At 60.9% G+C, this 20,491-nt stretch overlaps 1 protein-coding gene and 1 pseudogene across 2 annotated transcripts; one reads left to right on the forward strand and one right to left on the reverse strand.

Moving 5' to 3' along the window:
- Positions 1-2,952: 2,952 nt before the first annotated feature.
- Positions 2,953-10,843, forward strand: LOC136112908 (ETS translocation variant 3-like). Of its 2 annotated transcripts, XM_065857823.2 has the most exons (5): positions 2,953-3,103; positions 4,031-4,093; positions 4,940-5,177; positions 7,335-7,450; positions 9,606-10,843. In XM_065857823.2, the coding sequence occupies exons 2-5, from the start codon at positions 4,048-4,050 to the stop codon at positions 10,769-10,771; spliced, it is 1,566 nt and encodes a 521-aa protein (XP_065713895.1). In that variant the 5' UTR covers positions 2,953-3,103; positions 4,031-4,047; the 3' UTR covers positions 10,772-10,843. The 2 variants fall into 2 exon arrangements, with proteins under 2 accessions (XP_065713895.1, XP_071656472.1); XM_071800371.1 differs by lacking the exon at positions 2,953-3,103 and having other exon boundaries at positions 3,777-4,093.
- A 9,289-nt stretch (positions 10,844-20,132) lies between these two features.
- LOC136113043 (5S ribosomal RNA) lies at positions 20,133-20,251 on the reverse strand (annotated as a pseudogene).
- Between the last annotated feature and the right edge of the window lie 240 nt (positions 20,252-20,491).

A 20,491-nucleotide genomic window follows, 5' to 3' on the forward strand; every position in this document is an offset into this window, starting at 1 on the left:
AGAGCTGCCCGAGAAGGGGATTTGCTGCTGGTGGGGAGAAACTGGCCCAGCTCCCACTGGGAAATGCAGGTGTGGGGCAGGGGACGGGACATCCTGGGGACAGGGGACAGGACATCCCGGGTGTAGGGGACAGGAGCATCCCAGGCAATGCAGACAGGAGCATCCCGGGTGTAGGGGACAGGAGCATCCCAGAGGCTGGGGACAGGACATCCTGGGTGTAGGGGACAGGAGCATCCCAGGCAATGCAGACAGAGGCATCCTGGGTGTAGGGGACAGGACATCCCGGGTGTAGGGGACAAGACATCCCAGGTGTATGGGACAGGAGCATCCCGGGGACAAGGGACAGGAGCGTCCCAGAGGCTGGGGACAGGACATCCTGGGTGTAGGGGACAGGAGCATCCCAGGCAATGCAGACAGGAGCATCCTGGGTGTAGGGGACAGCACATCCTGGGTGTAGGGGACAGGACATCCCGGGTGTAGGGGACAGGAGCATCCCAGGGGCTGGGGACAGGACATCCCGGACACTGAGGGCCCCTCAGGACATTCCCCTCTCCCCTCAATCCAAACCAGGCAAACCCTCCCCGGGAGGAGCAGCCGCCCCATCTCAGCCACATGGGGGGTCCAAGGTCAAGTGCAGCGTCCCCCAGGGCACTGGGAACCAGGAGCAAAACAAGGGCTGGGCAGCGGGGACCAGCTTGGGGACTCCAGGACCAGCCCGCGGGGCTGCAGCAGCGGGGAGAATTCCCACCGACCCCAACGTGCGGCCGCACCGCCGGGGCCTGGCGCTGTCACCGCGGTGTCCCCAAGGTGTGCTGGCATTGCCGCTACCCCGGGAGGGTGCGGTGCTGGGGGGGCAGATCTGCGTGTTCGCTCCGTCCCAGCTGGTCCATAGAGCTGAGATCAAGGTGTCGAGCTTGCAGCGTTGGAGCAATGGGGATGTCACCCGGCCACCCGTGTCCCGGCGTCCCTGGGTTGCTGGTCCCGCTCCTTGTGGCAGCAGGTGGGTGTGGGGGCAGTGCTGGGGCTGTGTTGTTCAATATATTCATCAATGATTTGGATGGGGGAATGGAGTGAGTGTCAGCGAGTTTGCTGGTGACACCAAGCTGGGAGGAGTGGGTGACACTGGAAGCTGTGCTGCCATCAGAGACCTGGACAGGCTGAGAGCTGGGGGGGAGAAATGGAATGAAATAGAACAAGGGCAAGGGTAGAGTCTGGAATCTGGGCAGGAACAACCCCAGGTTCCAGTGTAACCTGGGAATGAGCTGTTGGAGCAGTGAAAAGGGAGCTGGGGGTCCTGGGGCCAGCAGGGTGAGCGTGAGCCAGCACTGGGCCCTTGTGGCCAGGAAGCCAATGGGGCCTGGGGTGGGTTAGAAGGGGGTGGTCAGTGGGTCAGAGAGGTTCTCCTGCCCCTCTGCTCTGCCCTGGGGAGACCACACCTGGAATATTGTGTCCAGTTGTGGCCCCTCAGCTCCAGAAGGACAGGGAACTGCTGGAGAGAGTCCAGCGCAGCCACCAAGATGCTGGAGGGAGTGGAGCATCTCCCGTGTGAGGAAAGGCTGAGGGAGCTGGGGCTCTGGAGCTGGAGAAGAGGAGACTGAGGGGGGACTCATTGCTGGGGATCAAGATGGAAAGGGGCAGTGTCAGGAGGATGGAGCCAGGCTCTGCTGGGTGACACCAGTGACAGGACAAGGGGCACCATGTCCCGGGTGGCAGCGCTGTGACCGTCCCCTTGCCAAAGGGCTGGAGGCTCAGAGCGGGTTCTCTCTCCCTGTTGTTTGCCCCCCAGCAGCAGGACCCCCCCACCACCTACAGCCAGACACGTCCCAGCGGGGATGGGGGTGCAGGGGGGGGCAGGTGGCAGAGCCCCCCCCATGTCCCCCAGCTGAGCGGTGGCTCCAATAAAGGCGGGTGAAGCAATGTGTGGGTGGATTTATGGGGGTCAAACCCCCCCTCTGGGGGCACCCAAGGGTGGGGGGTCCCGGGCTGCCCCCGCTGTGGGGGGTGGGGGACTCCGGGGGACACCAGCACATGGGGGGGTGGGGGTGGGGCCCCCGCCTGCCCCAGGGCCCGATCCCACCCAGCTGCACATCTGGATTCCTGCACAGCTGGATCTCAGTGGAGCAGAACCTCTGCAGACCTGGATCCCCACGGAGCTGGGTCCCCCACAGCTGGACACACCCACCCACGCAGTGCTGTTCCCGCACAGCTGGATCCCTGCACATCTGGTTCCCATAGAGCCAAACCCCCCAGGACTGGGTCCCTCACACACCTGGACCCCATAGGGCAGGATTCCCGCAGAGCTGGATCCTTCACAGCTGGATCACCATAGAGCGGGATCCCTCACATCTGGCTCCTGCACAGCTGGTTCACCGCCCTGCTGGACCCCGGCAGAGCTGAGTGTGTGCACAGCTGGATCCCGCACAGCTGGAACTCCCCCTCCCTGTTCTGCAACATCCGCACACAGCTGGATCCCTGCACACAGCCGGACCTACGTATAGCCGGTGATCTTAACAGCTGTATCCACACACAGCTGTTCCACCCCCTCCCCATACTGCAATATCCCTACACATCTGGATCCTTGCGCACAGCTGGACCACAGTATAGCCGGAGCTCGTAACAGCCGGATCCCCACACAGCTGGATCCCCACACAGCTGGACCCCCGTGTACCGTATCTCCTAACAGCTGGCTGACCGCACAGCTGGATGCCCGCACAGCCAGATCCCCACACAGCTGGATCCCCATCGCGAAGGATCCCCTAACAACGGGATCCAGCCCAGCCGGCCCCTTCGCTTCCCGCCCTCATTTGTCCCTCGCCGGCACCCTTCGCGGCGCCGGCGCGGGCGGGGGAGTGGGGGGGGAGGCGTGGCCACGACGGGAGCGCGCCCGCCCCGCCCGAGCCGGAAGCGGAAGCGCGTGGGGAGCGTGCCCGGAAGTGTGTGGGCGGTGGCGGCGGTTCCGGTTCCGGCGGCCGTGCGGGGGAGGCAGCGGCGGCGGCAGCAGCGAGCGGAGCGGCGCGGACCCCGCATCGGCACCGCGGCCCGGGCGCGACCGCCGCCCCCCGCGTCACCCCCGGCCCGGCCCGGCCGCGCCGCCCCCCCGCAGGTGGGTCCCGCCACCGGGCGCGGCCGCCGCCTCCCGGCGGAGCCGGGCGCGCAGGCTCGGTCGTGCGGGGAAGTGGCGGGGGGGGGCGGTTACCGGAGGCGGGGGGTGACGCGTGGGAACCGAGAACCGCGAGGCCGCGTCGGCTCCGGGCACCGCGGGGCTGCGGGGGCGGAACGGGGGGATCCCGGTGAGCGCGAACGGGCTCCGGGGAGCCCTGGCTGGGACCCCCGGTAACGCGGCGCTTCGGGGCGGCGGCGGGGGGGACGTGGCCGCCGGTGCAAGCGGCGCGACCCCGGGGCCGTGGCGGGGTTAACGGCGGCGGGGGGAGGGCGGCGGTGGCGGCGCCGCCCCGCCCGGGGCAGGGGAGGGAGCGGCGGGCGGGACAGGCCGGGGCAGGCCGGCGGGGGCTGCAACGGGGGAGCCCCGGCCCCGCCGCCGCCGCGGCGCCTCGTCCCCTCCCGGCGGCCATTTCCACCCTTTGAACACTTCAAAGGGCCAAACCCGGCGGGGACGGGGCTGGGGGGGCCGGGACGGGGCGGGGGGGGGGGGGCGCCCCAAACCCGCTGCTGCTGCTGCGCCCCAGCCTGGGCTTTCTCTTTAGTGGGGGGGGAGCGCTGGGTTCTCCAAGCGACCCCCACCGAGACCACGTAGAATCAGCCCGGGGAGGGGGGATCGGGAGCCGGGCTTCGCCGTCCCCTCCCCGTCCCCCCCGCCCCGGTGCAGCTGGGCCAGCGTGTGTATTTTGGCAGCGCGACCCGTCTCGTAACAGGAGACAAACTGCGTTTGGCTCGGCGCGTCTGTCTGACGGCCGCGCTGGGATTAAGCGCCGCGCCGGGGCTGGAGGTGGCTCCACCGGAGGAATCCCGAGCGCCGGTGCCGGTAACGGCGCGGTGGTGTCGCTGATGCCGCTTTCCTTGTGTTTTGCAGTCAGCAGGAGGGAGAAAATGAAAGCAGGCTGCAGCATCGTGGATAAGCCAGAAGGAGGAGGAGGTAAGGGAGGCTGAAGGCTGCGCGTTCAGCTGTTAACAATTCCTTTCCCCGCATAAAAACGCTCAGGTTGGATTAATCCCACGTCCTAAACGCTCCTGTGAGCGCGGGTCGATCAGCCGCCCGCTCGCCGGGTTTAATGCGCAAATCGATCGCACGGAGATGTTTTATTTGTAAGGGTTTGGGGTGCATGAGGTGGATCCAGTCTGGTGCGGCTCGTGACTGGTTTTATCTCTGGCTCAGCCCGCGCTGGGCTTGTGGGTGGCATCTGAGCGTGATGCGGCTTCATCACTGCCGCCGGAGCTTGAAATTGTGCGTTTGGCAAAAAAATAAACCCCTCGCCTTAATCGTTGGGCTGGGAAAGTGTTCTGAGAAACCCGGACTTGGCAGCGGCTCAGAAACATCTGCCGGCGCAGCTGAGCGAGGAGCGGGCGCCTGCGAGCCGTCCCCCCCGCAACATCAGCGCTCCAAATGCTCCGATCTGCATGAGCCGCCTTATTTCAGGCACCTGGAATCCAAATCGCACCGGCGTGCAAAGCTTCTGGGCTCCTTCCCACCACTTTTACGGCGGCATGGTTGGGGATTCTCCAAGGAGAGGGGGCTAAAATGAGTAAGAAAATGAGCAGTTTGGAGTAGGAGAGCGGAGTTTCTGAGCTTGCACGGTGAATATTTAACAGGATTACAGCCCCCAGCGATGCTTTGTGGTCTCGCTCTGGAGCAAAGATGATAAATACTAAGCGAAGACGCTCGTTCCCAGCCGTGGAGCTTGGCAGCTGCGCGCTCCCTCGTGCCGAGTCGCTGTCTGAATGGCTGTTATTTGTATTTTTGGGGGGTTTTTTCTTCTCCAAGGTTATCATTTCCCGGAGTGGGCTTACAAGACGGAGTCCAGCCCGGGCTCACGGCAGATCCAGCTGTGGCACTTCATCCTGGAGCTGCTGCAGAAGGAGGAGTTCCGCCATGTCATTGCCTGGCAGCAGGGCGAGTACGGGGAGTTCGTCATCAAGGACCCCGACGAGGTGGCACGGCTGTGGGGGAGGAGGAAATGCAAACCCCAGATGAACTACGACAAGCTGAGCCGGGCGCTCAGGTGAGAACAAGCGCCCGTGGAGGCGATGGGGCCGGTAACCGGAGTCCACCCGCTCTCCTTTGGGTAACAACGAGTTCCTGGGTGGCTCGGGTAGGACTGTGTGTGATGGGAGAGGTGGCAGAGGGACAGTCCCGGGTTCACCGTTCAGCGTCACGGCATCAAATCTGCGCCTCTGGTTTGGGTGGTTGTTATCAGGACAACTTCCTTCCGGGGAGATTTTCCTGTCTCTTTTCTCAGCTTCCACTCTCAGCACCGACTCGAGTGACGAAGGTGTGGGAGGAAACCAGAGGTGTTGCTCTGTTATCGCTCCATCACGGGTACCGGTTCACAGAAAGCAGCTCTCCTGTCTCACACCATTCATAGTTGTCTTTTGGCTGCTAAACCAGCGCCTGGACTGGGCATTTGAGTCCTTGTGACACAAATTTGGGGATTCTCTGGCCCTGTGTGTGAGACAAGGGCTGAGTGTCCTGCACTTTGTGTTTCACAGGATTGTTTTGGTTGGAAAAGATCATCAGATCCAACCGTTCCCCACCCCAGCACTACCCATTGTCCTGAGAACCTCATGTCCGTCTGTCCAACCCTCCAGGGATGGTGACTCCAGCACTGCCCTGGGCAGCCTGTTCCAATGCCCCACAGCCCTTTGGGGAAGAAATTGTTCCCCAAGATCCCATCTCCAATCTCTATTTGTGATGCTGAGGGTGGGGAGACTCTGGCCCAGGTTGCCCAGGGAGGTGGTTGATGCCCCATCCCTGAGAACACCCAAGGTCGGGTTGGATGTGGCTCTGAGCAGCCTGGTCTGGTTGGATGTCCCTGATTTGGTTGGGGATGTCCCTGGTCTGGTTGGATGTCCCTGATCTGCTGGAGATGTCCCTGCCCATGACTGGATGGTCTTTGAAGGTCCCTCCAGATCATCGAGTCCAACCATAACCCACCCCTGTCCCTGCCCCATGTCCTGAGAACCTCATGTCTGTCTGTCCAACCCTCCAGGGATGGTGACTCCAGCACTGCCCTGGGCAGCCTGTTCAATGCCCCACAGCCCTTTGGGGAAGAAATTGTTCCCAGATCCAACCTCAACCTCCCCTGGCGCAACTTGAGGCCATTTCCTCTGCTCCTGGCGCTGGTTCCTGGGGAGCAGAGCCCGACCCCCCTGGCTCCAAGCTCCTTTCAGGCAGTTCAGAGATCAGAAGGTCTCCCCTCAGCCCCTGTTCTCCACTGAAGCCCCCATGTCTGCAGCAGACAGCACAACTTCACCCTCTCTATTTCGACCTCGCCGTAGTTGCTTTTTCAGCCCTCACTGTCTGTTTCGAAGTGGAAAACTCCAGTGTTTCACCATTCCAAGCCCGTCACCCGCAGGAGTGGCCGGGCCGTGACAGGTTGGGGCATTATCAGTCGGTAACGTGGACTTCGCTGCCTTACGCCCTCTGATACCTCCTGGGTGGAGCTGCTAAAGACAAACAAGGAAGCAAACAGCAGTGTCTTGTACTGGGACAGGAAGGAAGCAGTAAATTGGACGGCGTCGGGGCCGTAATTGGCGCATGGGAGTGGAAAAGAACCTCCACCTGCCAACTGGTGGTGTCTCGGCATCGCGGTGTCGCGACCCGCTCGAGGCTGGCCCTGGGGCGTTTGCGGCTCCCGGCAGCGGGTGTTCATCTCCATCCCGAGCACGGAGCAGCTGGGGATGATCCGCGTGTGACACCTTTGTTTGTGCACGTGTGGGAGGAGGCTGAGGGCAAATGGTGTAAGCGGGGAGGAGGCGCAAGGGGATTAAACCCGCGGGGCTTTGTTCAGCTTTCCTTGGGGCAGACGGTGAGGATGGGATCGGCGCCGGCTCCGAGCGCGTCCCCTCTGCACATCACCCCACGGAGGGTGCTTGTGTGAGACCCCCCCAGTCTGGCACTGGTCCCAGTTTGGAGAGGGGTGAGAACAGCATGGACAAGCTTGGCCTGTTGTTCGGCTTTCTGCATCTCCCCTTTTCCCACACATTCTAACGAACATTATGACCTGTCTGATGGTTTGAAACCCGCTGCTAAAACACAGTTAAAAGGAGCAGGTGGCGTTTGGAAATGTCCGGATCGACGTTACGTTCGTAACATAAAAACAAGACCTTTGAACTGGTCACCGCACGCGCTGATCGATCTCTTTACCTCTCGTTAACAGATACTATTACAACAAGAGGATCCTCCACAAGACAAAGGGCAAACGATTCACCTACAAATTCAACTTCAACAAGCTGGTGATGCCCAACTACCCCTTCATTAACATCCGGCCCAACGGTGAGTGCGGGCCGGGGGCGGCCGGTTTCGCCGTCCCGGGGCCGGTATCGCTCATCTCCCGCCGCGGCAATTGCGCCGATGTGGTGGGAGCGTCCGGGCGCTGATAAAGCCTTATCTGGAGCACTCTTTCCCTGGGGTTTGTGGCGGTCGGCTGCAGGGGAGACACGGGACAGGGTGGTTTCCTATTTGAACTGGTTTGGTGGGTTGTCTTTATTGGCGCCGCGGGGCGGGTTCGCTTTGCTCTCCGGGGTCGGGCGTCCTTGGGAGAAGCAATTTTGAGCTCTTGCAGGGTCTTTGCCTCGCTCAGATGCTTTTAACACCCGTTTATGGGGCCATATAGATGTGACAAGGAGCTTAGCGCTGTGTGGCGAGGCGGCCACGTGAGTATCCCTGGAAAGTTCACGGCTTAACAGCCGTTTGCTGTCCTTCAAAAGCCCCTCGTTTGCTGCCGTTCTGCTCCTTTTCCATCAAAAGGGACTTTTCCCAACCAGCTGACATCCAGAGTTCAGAGAAACGTAATAGTGAGCAGAGTTAGAAGTGCAGGAGCTCATCCAAATTGACTAAAATCGCAGGTATTTCGCACGTCCAATGATGTGTTGACCTTGAGGGTAACGAAAAGCTTTGGGAATGGAGCGGGATTGTTCTCTGCTCCTCCTAAAAGGCCTTTGAGTCTTGTCCTGGAGTCAGTGCTACTGCTGTGGTTTGTCTGGCAAGAGGGGCTTTTGTTTGCAAGATCCTTTTTGGTGGAGTTTAAGTTCCCCCGTAGCTGGATTTCTCCAGCTGGAGGGATCGTCTGCGTAACTGCAGAGCCGCCGCACAACGGGGAAATGAGCGGCGATTGAGCCCATCCACAGAAGCAAAACCAAAGAGGCCTTCTGGAAGTCATTAGAGCCACGGCCGAGACTGCAGAGCAACGCGAAGGCGCCTGCCGGGCCGTTCTCACAGCTCCACTCTCACCTTCCCCCAGGGGAAGCCTTGAAGATGCGTCTGGCAGGGAGAGAGCAGGGGAAAGCGGGGACCCAGCGTTGCCTCTGGAGCCCCGGCGGCAGAGAAAAACAGGTTACGCGTGGGCCGGAGCCTTTCGTGTCGGCGCTCGCGCACCCGCGCCAACATATAGCAATGGCTCCTTGGTTCAGCAGTCGAGGCGACGCGAGCGCAAACACAGGATTTCAGGGCAAAGAGTAACCCCAAAAGAACGCTGGGGGAGCAGAAATATTCATCGAGGTGTTTTCACTTCGCCACGGCGCCTTTACAGCAACATGGAGAGGGAATTGTCTCCTCCAGGAGCCCTCAGCCTGAGCACGGGGGTGGAAGATGCAGCATGAAGCCGCGCTGCAAATCTATAATTACTTGCAGCAACAAGTCCGGGCAGTTCCAGCTCAATATTGCTCAGCGCTGTTCCTTTTCCCTGTTTGCAGCCACTCCCTCCTATCTCTGGGGCACGCATTTAAAAAAAGCAGTTTGGAGAACTGGAATGCACTTGTCTAATTACAACCTGTTTTCTTTCCTTCTGGCTGGGCTGGGGGTGGGGAGAGCAAACCTGGTTGGGGCGCTGGAGTCGGGTTTCTCGTGTGGTTTTTTGGAGGGAAGGGGGAGAATCGAGGGGCGTGTTGCGGAGGTGAGAAAGCGGCTGGAAGAATTCGCCTTGGGATGGCTTGTTACGGCACGAGCGCGCCGGAGCCGGGCGGCTCCGTGGGCACGGCGGTGGGAGAGGAGCCAGCAGAAGCGTTGGAGAGGCGCCGGCTTCCCAGAAAAGCACAAATCAGTGATTTATTGTGTCTTTTTTTCCCCCGTATTCCACCCCAAGAGCTCAAGGTTTACAAGCGCTGCTGGTGTTTGAATGCGATTGCTTAACCCAGCTCCAGAGGCAGCGTCGCCGAGACGTTTGCTGGTTAAACCAGAGCGGGGAGGTCAGGGGAGGGCGGCCAAAAGTGGAAGTGACTTCAGTGGCGCTCGGAGGTTCCCGAAACCTCAGGACAAGCTTCACCCGCAGCAGCGGGCGGTTTCGGGGTGGGCAGAGCAGCCACCTCCCACCTCCCGTGCGTCGTGGGTTTGTGTTGCTCCTCCGAACGCCGACGGGTGCGGCCAAAAAGCAGCTTTTTACCGATGATTTAAGTCGCTGCGCTCTGAACTCTTTGTCTCTGTCCCATCGCAGGTGTCGTGCCGCAGAGCGCTCCTCCCGTCCCCACAGCTTCGTCCCGCTTCCACTTCCCCCCGCTGGACAGCCACTCTCCCACCGACGATGCCCAGCCCGGCCGCTTCCCCGGCAGCTCCCTGGGCCCGTCCAACCCCGACGCGCTGGGCGACGGCGGCGAGAGGAAGCCGGACGTGCCGGAGCTGGAGGACGGCTCCTCGGATTGGCGCCGCGGGGTGGATCTCATGGCTTCCCGCAACGCCGTGGGCGCCGGCGGCGTCAACCACCAGAAGCGCAAACCCGATATCATGCTCCCGCTCTTCAGCAGGCCCGGGATGTACCCGGATCCTCACAGCCCCTTCGCTGTGTCCCCTCTGCCGGGGCGCGGCGGGGTCCTGAACGTCCCCATCTCTCCTGCGTTGTCGCTGACGCCCACCTTGTTCTCCTACAGCCCCTCTCCGGGCCTCAGCCCCTTCACCGGCAGCAGCTGCTTCTCTTTTAACCCCGAGGAGATGAAACACTACCTGCACTCGCAAGCCTGCTCCGTCTTCAACTACCACCTGAGCCCGCGGACTTTCCCCCGCTACCCGCTCATGGTGCCGCCACTACAGTGCCAAGTGCCGCTGGAGGAGCAGCCCCAGTTCCCCATCAAGCTGCAGCCTCCGCCCGTGGGCCGGAAAAACAGGGAGAGACTGGAAAGCGCCGAGGAGCCGGCGGCGCCGCAGCTGAGCGCTCCGCCGCCGCCAAGGGTCAAGGTGGAACCGGCGCTGGAGAAGGAGGCAGAGCCCGAAGAGCCACCGGCCAAAGGTAAAGACAAAGATGAGAGAGAGGAAGGCCCCGGCATGGAAGAGGAGAAAGGGCCCGTGTTTGCCAGACCAGCAGCTCCGTCCTGGCACCCGGTGCCGCCGGCACCCACCCCGGCTGAGGAGCCACAGGAGCAGGGGGAGAACAGCGTGGAGAAAGCACCCCCCCGGGAGCCTGCCGGAGATGCGGGGGCACAGGAGAAGAGAGAGGACGCCCTGATGCCTCCCAAGCTGCGTCTCAAGCGCCGCTGGAACGGTGACCGGCAGGCGGACGGCCCCGAGGAGCGGCACAACGGCCGTGTCCACTGGAACGGGGCGCTGGGCACCCCTCACCTCGCCCCAGGCCCCAAGGCTGTGGCGGCCGCTGCTGCCTCCGATGCCTGATCCCAGCGGAGCCGCGGGGTCCGCGTATGATGGAGACATCGGTGTACTTATGTAGCAAGGTTGCAGAGCGTGGGGGGCGGGCGGGGGGCTTGGGTTAGCCTGGTTTGGGAATCCTAGCGAACTAGGGGGGGTGGGTTGTGTTCTTTGTTTTCGTTGTTGAATTGCAGGTGAGACGCGGTTTGGCTCGCTCCGCTTCGGAGAGGCGAGGGAACCGCTTGCTTCGCGCCTCGCACGGACTCCAGCGGGGTCAAGGAACTCCAGACGCCGTCTATTTTCTGGGCGCTCTGGGATTTATAGAAGTGGGAAATCTCCAAATTCATCTAATCCCCCCTTTTTTTTTGGGTGGCGTTTTGATGGCGGGAGAGCATTTCCCACCCCTTCGCGCCACGGCACCACGGTGCCGGCTGCGTTTTGGTGGCGAGGGAGCATTGCGCTGGCCGTGGAGCAGGGCGAGTTGCGGAAAGACGTAATTTGGCGAGTCCCCATTGCGTCGGCGACGTGCGACGCAGCCAGAGCCGCCTTCCCGGTAGCGCTTGAGGATCCGCTTAATCCTTTTGTGAAATACTGCAGAAGCCATGAGCAAAACCTTACAAATTTTTCAGGGAAAGGGAGTGGGGTGGGAAAGACTAAAAAAGAAATAACCTAATGCCTTTAATAGACGCATTAAAATGTACCCTAGGTGGATTATTTTTGTATGGGTGGAGCTGGGAGTGATTGGCAGATGAACATGGAGCTGATTGTGGGGAGTTGGTGGAGGAGGAGTGACAGGAGCTTTGTTAATGGTGTTTGCTTTGTTTGGTTCCCCTATCACTTGACTCATGCCTTAACTACGCGTACACTTTATGTGAGCAGGGTTTGGGCCGGCACCGGGCCGGCCGAGCCGGTTTTTGGGCCGTTGCGGTGCCGGGGAAGCGCCGGCGGCCGTGCCCGCGGGCTCCATCTCCTCGCCGTGTAAATCTCGCTGTATTTTCGCTAGCAATCCGCTATTTCCCTATGCAGCCGCGCTTCTCGTTAAGCTGACGAACTTAGGCTCCGGATTACGCCGAGCAACGTGCTTGTCTTGTCTCTCTCCCCGACGATTCCTCGGAAGGAGCTTAGGAAACAAAAAAGACAACAAAAAAAAACATGAGGAAACCTCCGCTTTCGGCGCTGGAGCCGCATCCCGAGCAAGCGGGTGGTTGTGGGGCGGGATGCGTTTCCAAGCGCAGCGAGTTGCCGCTCGGGCGCCCACCAACAAGACGCTGTGTGCGGTACCCGGAGGGTCAGGAATCCGCTTGATTCGGGCAAGTTCACCGCCCCCCGGCACCTGGATTCACCTCCGGACCGCGTGTGGACGCAAGGAGCGCGGAGCCCCGGCGAGGGACCCAGTGTCGACGTGAACTCAGGAATTCGAAACACGAGGCCTTTCCCATCACCGATCATATCGTCACCCCCCGCCCCTCGCGCCCAAGTGCCGGAGCCGGCGGCGTTTACGGCAACAAAGGAGAAGTTGAACTGTCGTTTGGCTTTAAACGTTTGTACTAATTATTTTGGGGAGGGGGGTGGCGTCTCCATAGCCATTGCACTGCGGACGGGGGCTCGGCGTTCAGGGATAAAGGACTCAGGTTGTGGGGACGGCGGCTGCGCGGGGGCGACCGGTTGTGTGCGTCCTTCCCCACGTCCCCCCCGCCGGCTCCGGGGTCCTCTGGGTGCGGGGGTCCCCTTAATTTTGGGGTCCCCTCTGTTTGGGGGTCCCCTCAATTCCAGGGTCCCCTCGACACGATGTGGCGGCTCCTCCCGCCCGGACTCGACTTGGGCAGCGACGTCGGAGGAGGAGACGCTTCTAAATCCGTTTGAAAGACAAAACTAAGAGAAAAAGAGATATATATAAATATATATATATTCCGATGTGCCAAAATCTCGAAACTCGTCGAGTTTAACTGGTTGACAAAACCGCGACGTCCACCTGTATTAATTAATCAAGCGCATGTTAATGTTTTTAAACGATCTTTTGCTTTGTTTAGCCATAGAGAAGCTGTAGGAAAGAGACTTTAATTGGGCAACCAGCGCGACACCCCCAAATTTTTGGGGTGTGTGTGTGGGGGGAGCCATTGGATCAGCCCCGTGTTGCGGCGGAGCTTAATGAGCTTAACGAGCCGCGGAGCTTAACGAGCCCCGTTGAGGAGGAGGAAACCCCCTCCAGAAGCATTAACTCCGCGTCCCCATCGCTTGGTTGTCCCTTATTTTTATTTATTCCATAATTACGTTTTTATTTTTAAAATAACTTTTATTTTCGGGGGGTGGGCGGAGGGGGAGGGGAGGGTTTATTTTATTTGTTTAATTTTTTGTTTGGTTTTTGTTTGTTTTTTGTTCGTTTTCCGGATCCCGGTTGGGTTGAACGCAAGCGACTTTGGGTTTGAAATCATGGGGTTGTTTGAATACTAATTAATGAATAATTTGATTCTTTCGTAGAGTGGTTTGTAAGGCCGTATTTACCGCTAGAAAATGGTTGTTTTTAAAGGATATATCAGAACAAATGGCTTTTCCCGAGGCGCCTTGGGCTCGATGCGGCGGACAGAACACGTATGGATCTGTATATACCATGTAAAGTAGTCCCGGACTAATTGTGCAGTGCCTTTAGACGTTCCACTTTCTATAAAGTCTTCGAGAAAAGAAAAAAAACAACAAAATTTAAAAAAAAAACACCACAAAAAAGTCGGCATATATATATATATTATATATATATGATGTAATGTTATAGAAATATATGTATAATATACATATTTTTTTTCCAGGGGTATCTGATAGCTCTGTATTTTGTTATGGAAGTTGAAAGAAAAAAGAAAATTACACAAAAAAAAAAAAAAGTATTTTACCTCAAATTAAAAAGTTAAATAAACCTTTTAAATAAGCACGTTGGGGGCTGGCGGTTGGTCCTTGCTTTGGTGGCTCCTTCCCGCATCCGCGGCTCGTCCCAGCGCGCTCGGCTGGGTTTTGGTGAGGAACGCGTGGCTTTGCTCTTAAGTCAGGTTTAAACTCAATTCCAACTAAACCCGGCTTAAATCCGCGTCTTGAGAGCAGCGCTAGGCCGGGCCTGGTGTGGTTTGGTGGTGTTTCTGTGGTGGGATACGGGGCCCGGTGGTGGTTTTGTGGTGTTTCTTTGGTGAGGTGGGGTTGGGAAAGCTTAGGGATGGGGTTTATTTCCCTTTTTATTCCTTTTTATTTCATTTTAATTCAATTTCAGGGCATGGAGAAGCGATTGGTGACAGGAGGGGATGAAGGCCGGAGCTCCTGGCTCTTAGGCCTCTTTCCAGGCCTGCCTTATTACTACCTTATCATTTACTCTATTATTTACTCTATTATCATTTTCTATCTTATTTATTATCATTTTCCATCTTATTTACTACATTATTATTATTTAATATTGTTATTCTCTGAAAGAACAGCAGGACAGGGCCCCTCAAGGCCCCACCGCCCCCCATTCGCTTCACACACAAGGCCAGAGCTGCCCGGCTTTTCGCATCCAATTCATCTAATTAGCCATATACTTAATTAAACACCCATTAATTCCAAGGGCACACGCACACAACAGGCCTGGCAGCCGGCTAATCCTCATGGCGGGGTTTTATTTACTTTAATTAATCAGTATTTATCAATTAGGAGTGAATTCAGGACTCTGTGTTTGCTGAGGCTTTGGGACGTGGCTCCAAGGCCAATTTTGGGGCGATTTGAGACGTTTTAGGGACAAACGGGGCCTGTTTGGAAGTTTGCAGAACAAAAACCATCCCGGGGAGACAACGGGCAGGAAAATGAGGGGAAAAAACCGCATTTTTGTAGGTGTTTTTCCAGCTTTTTCCAACTGCAAACGGCTCTTCCGAGTCGGCGAGGAGGACGCGGCCTCTTCCAGCCCAATGGGAAATGGTGGCGGTTTGGGCTCTGACTGGAAAAACTGAGCTTAATTTTTAGACATTTGCAGCAAAACCCAAGCGGGAATTTCCCGAAGCGGAGCCGGTGGCCGGCGCCGTTCCGGTGTCGCCATGGTGGCTCCATCACCGCTCTCGTTTGGCTCCGGGGGGGCCGGAGAGCCAGGCCGGGTCCCTCGTCCGTCTGTAGTTCTGTGTCGGGTTGTGTCCCCAGCGGAGGCCCCGGCGGCCACACCAGGTTGGTGGCATCGGCTGTGGCACAATGGGGACAGAGTCCGGGTGGCTGGAGATGGGGCTCTGCCCCTGTCCTTTCAGCCTTGGCCCCTCTTCCCCATCCCCTCTGCCCTTGTCCCCTCTGTCCCCTCTGCCCTGTCCCTTCAGCCCTGTCCCCTCTGCTCTTGTCCCCTCTGCCCCTGTCCCCTCGCCCTGTCCCCTCTGCCCTTGTCCCTTCAGCCCCTGTCCCCTCTGCTCTATCCCCTCTGCCCCGTCCCCTCTGTCCCCTCAGTCCCTTCTGTCCTTGTCCCTTTAGCCCCATCCCCTCTGTCCCTGTCCCCTCTGCCCTTGTCCCTTTAGCCCTGTCCCCTGTGCCCTGTCCCCTCTGCCCCTTCAGCCCCGTCCCCTCTGCCCTGTCCCCTCTGTCCCCTCTGTCCTTGTCCCTTTAGCCCCATCCCCTCTGCCACTGCCCCTCTGCCCTTGGCCCTTCTGCCCTATCCCCTCTGCCCTGTCCCCTGTGTCCCCTCAGCCTTTGTCCCTTCAGCGTCCTCCCCTCTGCCCCGTCCCCTCTGCCCTTGTCCCTTCAGCCCCATCCCCTCTGCCTCTGTCCCCTCTGCCCTTGTCCCTTCAGCCCTGTCACCTCTGCCCTGTCCCCTCTGTCCCCTCAGCCCTTGTCCCCTCTGCCCCATCCCCTCTGCGTTCCGCCTGCTCCATCCCGTCAGACGTTTTGGGTGACACGATCCGGCTTTGTCTCCGCTGCCCCATGTCCTCGCAGGGACGGCAGGACCCGCGTCCCCGCCGCGGCTCCGTGGCACCGGCTCCTGGGGACGCGCCGGCGCGGTTGGGTCCACAGCCCCAGCCCCACGGAGCCCTGGAAAGAGAAAAACAGGTTAAAAAAACACCCCACGGGGTTTTTCCTTCCTCCTCACACTGTGTCACCCCCGGGCTGACACTGTCCCCGTGGTGAAGGTGGTGAAGGTGAAATGGGGTCGGGGCAGCTGCCGGAAGGGACGTTGGCTCTGGAGCCAGGGCCGAGCGTCCTGTGCTGCCGGACCACGGCGTGGGGAACCTCGGGTCACCATGGTGCGGGGACCCCGGGGTCATTGCTGCCAGAGCACAGCGTGGGGACCCTGGGGTCACTGTGTGCTGGAGCACGGCGTGGGGAGCCTGGGGTCACTGTGTGCCAGAGCACAGCGTGGGGACCCTGGGGTCACTGTGTGCTGGAGCACGGCGTGGGGAGCCCGGGGCGACCGTGCACCAGAGCATGGCGTGGGGAACCCCGAGTCACCGTGGTTCGGGGACCCCGGGGTCACCATGCACCAGAGCACGGTGTGGGAACCCGGGGGTCACCATGTGCCGGAGCACAGCGTGGGGACCATGGGGTCACCATGTGCCGGAGCACAGCGTGGGGACCATGGGGTCACCGTGTGCTGGAGCACAGCGTGGGGACCATGGGGTCACCGTGTGCTGGAGCACAGCGTGGGGAGCCTGGGTCACCGTGCACTTGAGCATGGCGTGGGGACCCTGGGGTCACCGTGTGCCGGAGCACAGTGCGGGGAGCCCGGGGTCACTGTGCACTGGAACATGGCGTGGGGAGCCCGGGGTCACCATGGGCCAGAGCACAACGTGGGGACCCTGGGGTCACTGTGTGCTGGAGCACGGTGTAGGGAACCCCGAGTCACCGTGGTTCGGGGACCCTGGGGTCACCATGCACCAGAGCACAGCGTGGGAACCCCTGGGTCACCATGTGCCGGAGCACGACGTGGGGAGCCTGGGTCACCGTGCACCTGAGCGTGGCGTGGGGAGCCTGGGGTCACCGTGCACTGGAACATGGTGTGGGGAGCCCAGGGTCACCATGGGCCAGAGCACAACGTGGGGACCCCAGGGTCACTGTGCTGTCGGAGCACGGCACAGGGACCTGGGGTCACCGTGATGCCTGGGCATGGCATGGGGACCCTGGGGTCACCGTGTGCCAGAGCACAGCGTGGGGACCCTGGGGTCACTGTGTGCTGGAGCACGGTGTGGGAACCTCGAGTCACCGTGGTTCGGGGACCTCGGGGTCACCATGCACCAGAGCATGGTGTGGGAACCCGGGGGTCACCATGTGCCGGAGCACAGCGTGGGGACCATGGGGTCACCATGTGCCGGAGCACAGCGTGGGGACCATGGGGTCACCGTGTGCTGGAGCACAGCGTGGGGAGCCTGGGTCACCGTGCACTTGAGCATGGCGTGGGGACCCTGGGGTCACCGTGTGCCGGAGCACAGTGCGGGGAGCCCGGGGTCACTGTGCACTGGAACATGGCGTGGGGAGCCCGGGGTCACCATGGGCCAGAGCACAACGTGGGGACCCTGGGGTCACTGTGTGCTGGAGCACGGTGTAGGGAACCCCGAGTCACCGTGGTTCGGGGACCCCGGGGTCACCATGCACCAGAGCACAGCGTGGGAACCCCTGGGTCACCATGTGCCGGAGCACGACGTGGGGAGCCTGGGTCACCGTGCACCTGAGCGTGGCGTGGGGAGCCTGGGGTCACCGTGCACTGGAACATGGTGTGGGGAGCCCAGGGTCACCATGGGCCAGAGCACAACGTGGGGACCCCAGGGTCACTGTGCTGTCGGAGCACGGCACAGGGACCTGGGGTCACCGTGATGCCTGGGCATGGCATGGGGACCCTGGGGTCACCGTGTGCCAGAGCACAGCGTGGGGACCCTGGGGTCACTGTGTGCTGGAGCACGGTGTGGGGAACCTCGAGTCACCGTGGTTCGGGGACCTCGGGGTCACCATGCACCAGAGCACACCGTGGGGACCATGGGGTCACCGTGTGCTGGAGCACAACATGGGGAGCCTGGGTCACCGGGCACCTGAGCGTGGCGTGGGGAGCCCAGGGTCACCATGGGCCAGAGCACAACGTGGGGACCCCAGGGTCACTGTGCTGCCGGAGCACGGCACAGGGACCTGGGGTCACCGTGATGCCTGGGCACGGCATGGGGACCCTGGGGTCACGGTGCTGCCGGAGCACAGTGTGGGGACCCTGAGGTCACTGTGAGCCAGAGAAGGCGGCGAAGGCAAAAATCTCTGCGGGACTTTCCGAGGCGTTTTTGGGGAGCGCTGCCCGGCCCAGCTGGCGCGTGGGAGGCGCCCCCGGGCAGCAGCCGGCAGAGCCACGGGGATTCCCCACTCACACGTCCCCCCCCACCCCGTCTCTCCTTGGCACCCCCCCAAATTCATCCCAGGGGGCTCAGCTCCCCTGGGGATCCCAGGAGCAGCCCCGGGGGCCAAACCTCCCAAACCCACAGGTGGAATCAAACCCCAAAGCTCTTTCATCCGGCTCCGAAGAGCAATTAAAACCACCCCCAGCCCCGCTCCGGCCTGGGGGGCCGTTAATCCTCCCTTGGCACCCGGAGCGGCACAGAAGCTGCTCATGCGGCCGGGGGGACGAGCCTGCCACCCCAACCAAGCGTTGGGGCCCAATCCTGCGCAGCTACAGTGACAAAGGTTCTGGGGGCAGCCATGGTTTGGGGGGCTCATGCTGGGGTGGGGGGCGCTGCGTGGGTGCCTGGAAACATGGGTGAAACGCCTCTGTTACTGGGAGCCTGTGGCGGTGATCGCAGCTCATCGGCTGCCGTCGGCGCCGCTAACGGGACACCAAGAGGTGACGGGGACGGGGCGTCCAGCCCATGCCACCGCGTCCCGCTCCGCCGCCCCCCTCCGTTCTCCTTTCCGCCTCTCACTCTTCTACCATCTTCTGCCTTCCCTCCGCTCTCCCATCTCCGCTTCACCACGTCCGCTCGCTCCTCATCTCCCCCTCACCCTCAAATGCGCCCTCTCCCCTCGCACCCTCTCTCCTCCTTCCCTTTTCACCCCTTTTCCTTCCAACCCCCCCAAACTCCCTGTTTTCACCCCTTCCCTCTGCTCCGAGCCCTCATCTCAGCCCCTGTTGCCAGTTCAGCCCCCAACCCACCTCTTGCTTTCCCCCAATTCCCATCCAACCTCATTATTATTATTATTGTTATTATTGTTATTAATATTATTTGTGATGTCTCCCGGTGGGCTGGGGGGGATTAACCCCTAAGAAACGCCTTTTTGGCCCCATCCCACGCTTCTCAGCTCCATCCTGGGTGAGAAGGGGTCGCCCCGTTGCTTTACCCACATTTCCGGGGCTGGCTTGGGAGCCCCCCAGGCTCTGCGCCCACCGCGATGTGCGAGGTGACCGGCGCTCGGGGGATGCGCTGGGACGCGGCTCCAGCGCCGCCGGCTCCCGGCACAGCGCAGCCGTTCAAGTCTGAACAGGGTGCGAGGGACAGGGAGGGAGAGCCAGGGGTGCGAGCCCGCCCGGCGCTGGGGTGGGCAGAGCCGGGGCGCCCGGGGCGCTGGCACCGCGCCGGTGGCTGCCGGTGTCGCAATGGGTGGGCAGCCGGGAGCCGGCTACGCCCTGCGGGACTCGGAGCGAAGCTCTTGGATCGGCAAGAAACGCTCTCCGGCTCCACCCGCCCGCCGCGCTGCCAGGGCCCGGCTGCCTGGCTCCGGCGGGGCTGTGCCCGTGGGCAGGAGCGGAGCCGCCAAAGCGGTGCCGGTGCTGCCGCCGTGGGCACACGGCCGGGGTCTTCAGCAGATGGAGACCCCAGCCCCGCGGGGCAGTTTTGCGGTGTCCCCGAGGGGATGAGCACCCACGCTGGAGCCCCCGCTGCCCTGTGCCCCCCGTGCTCTCCCAGTCACCCCCAGTCTGTATGGCCTTCACGGCACTGCCCGCACTTGTTTAACCAGCACATGGCGCTGGGGCGCAGGGGAATGCTGCTCCCTGTCACCACCGGCGTCCTGAGATGGTTGAGGTGAGTGGGGCTCAGCTCCTGTGTTCCAGTTTGCAGCCATTGCCCCTTGTCCTGTCACTGGTGTCACCCAGCAGAGCCTGGCTCCATCCTCCTGACACTGCCCCTTTCCATCTTGATCCCCAGCAATGAGTCCCCCCTCAGTCTCCTCTTCTCCAGCTCCAGAGCCCCAGCTCCCTCAGCCTTTCCTCACACGGGAGATGCTCCACTCCCTCCAGCATCTTGGTGGCTGCGCTGGACTCTCTCCAGCAGTTCCCTGTCCTTCTGGAGCTGAGGGGCCACAACTGGACACAATATTCCAGGTGTGGTCTCCCCAGGGCAGAGCAGAGGGGCAGGAGAACCTCTCTGACCTACTGACCACCCCCTTCTAACCGCCCCCAGGTCCCATTGGCTTCCTGGCCACAAGGGCCCAGTGCTGGCTCAGCCCACAGCACCCGCTGTTCCCAGCTGGTCTCCCATCCAAGCACTGACCGGGCCCGACCCTGCTTAGCTTCCCAGATCAGACCAGATGGGGTGTTCTCAGGGTGCTATGGCTGTATAGATTACATTATGTATATCTATATGTTCCCCAAGCATATCCTCATAGTATCTGAACTAAACCCTTTTTTCAAGGGCAGAGTAGAGGCGCAGGTCTAGTGCAAGCACGGTTTAGTGCAGGCGGGGTTTAGTTTAGGCGGGGTTTAATTTAGGCAGGGTTTAGTGCAGGCAGGGTTTAGTTTAGGCGGGGTTTAATTTAGGCAGGGAGGGGGTCTCATTTCCCATTTTCAGCCATTTCACCCAC

Source organism: Patagioenas fasciata, chromosome 30 (assembly GCF_037038585.1).
Source record: "Patagioenas fasciata isolate bPatFas1 chromosome 30, bPatFas1.hap1, whole genome shotgun sequence".
Taxonomy (NCBI): domain Eukaryota; kingdom Metazoa; phylum Chordata; class Aves; order Columbiformes; family Columbidae; genus Patagioenas; species Patagioenas fasciata.

Bases quoted from the DNA above. Each gene is read 5' to 3' on its own strand.
- LOC136112908 (XM_071800371.1), top strand. From the start codon at position 4,006: ATGCCGCTTTCCTTGTGTTTTGCAGTCAGCAGGAGGGAGAAAATGAAA. The intron at 4,094-4,939 runs GTAAGGGAGGCT...TTCTTCTCCAAG, and splicing joins TAAGCCAGAAGGAGGAGGAG to GTTATCATTTCCCGGAGTGG. The intron at 5,178-7,334 runs GTGAGAACAAGC...TCTCGTTAACAG, and splicing joins AAGCTGAGCCGGGCGCTCAG to ATACTATTACAACAAGAGGA.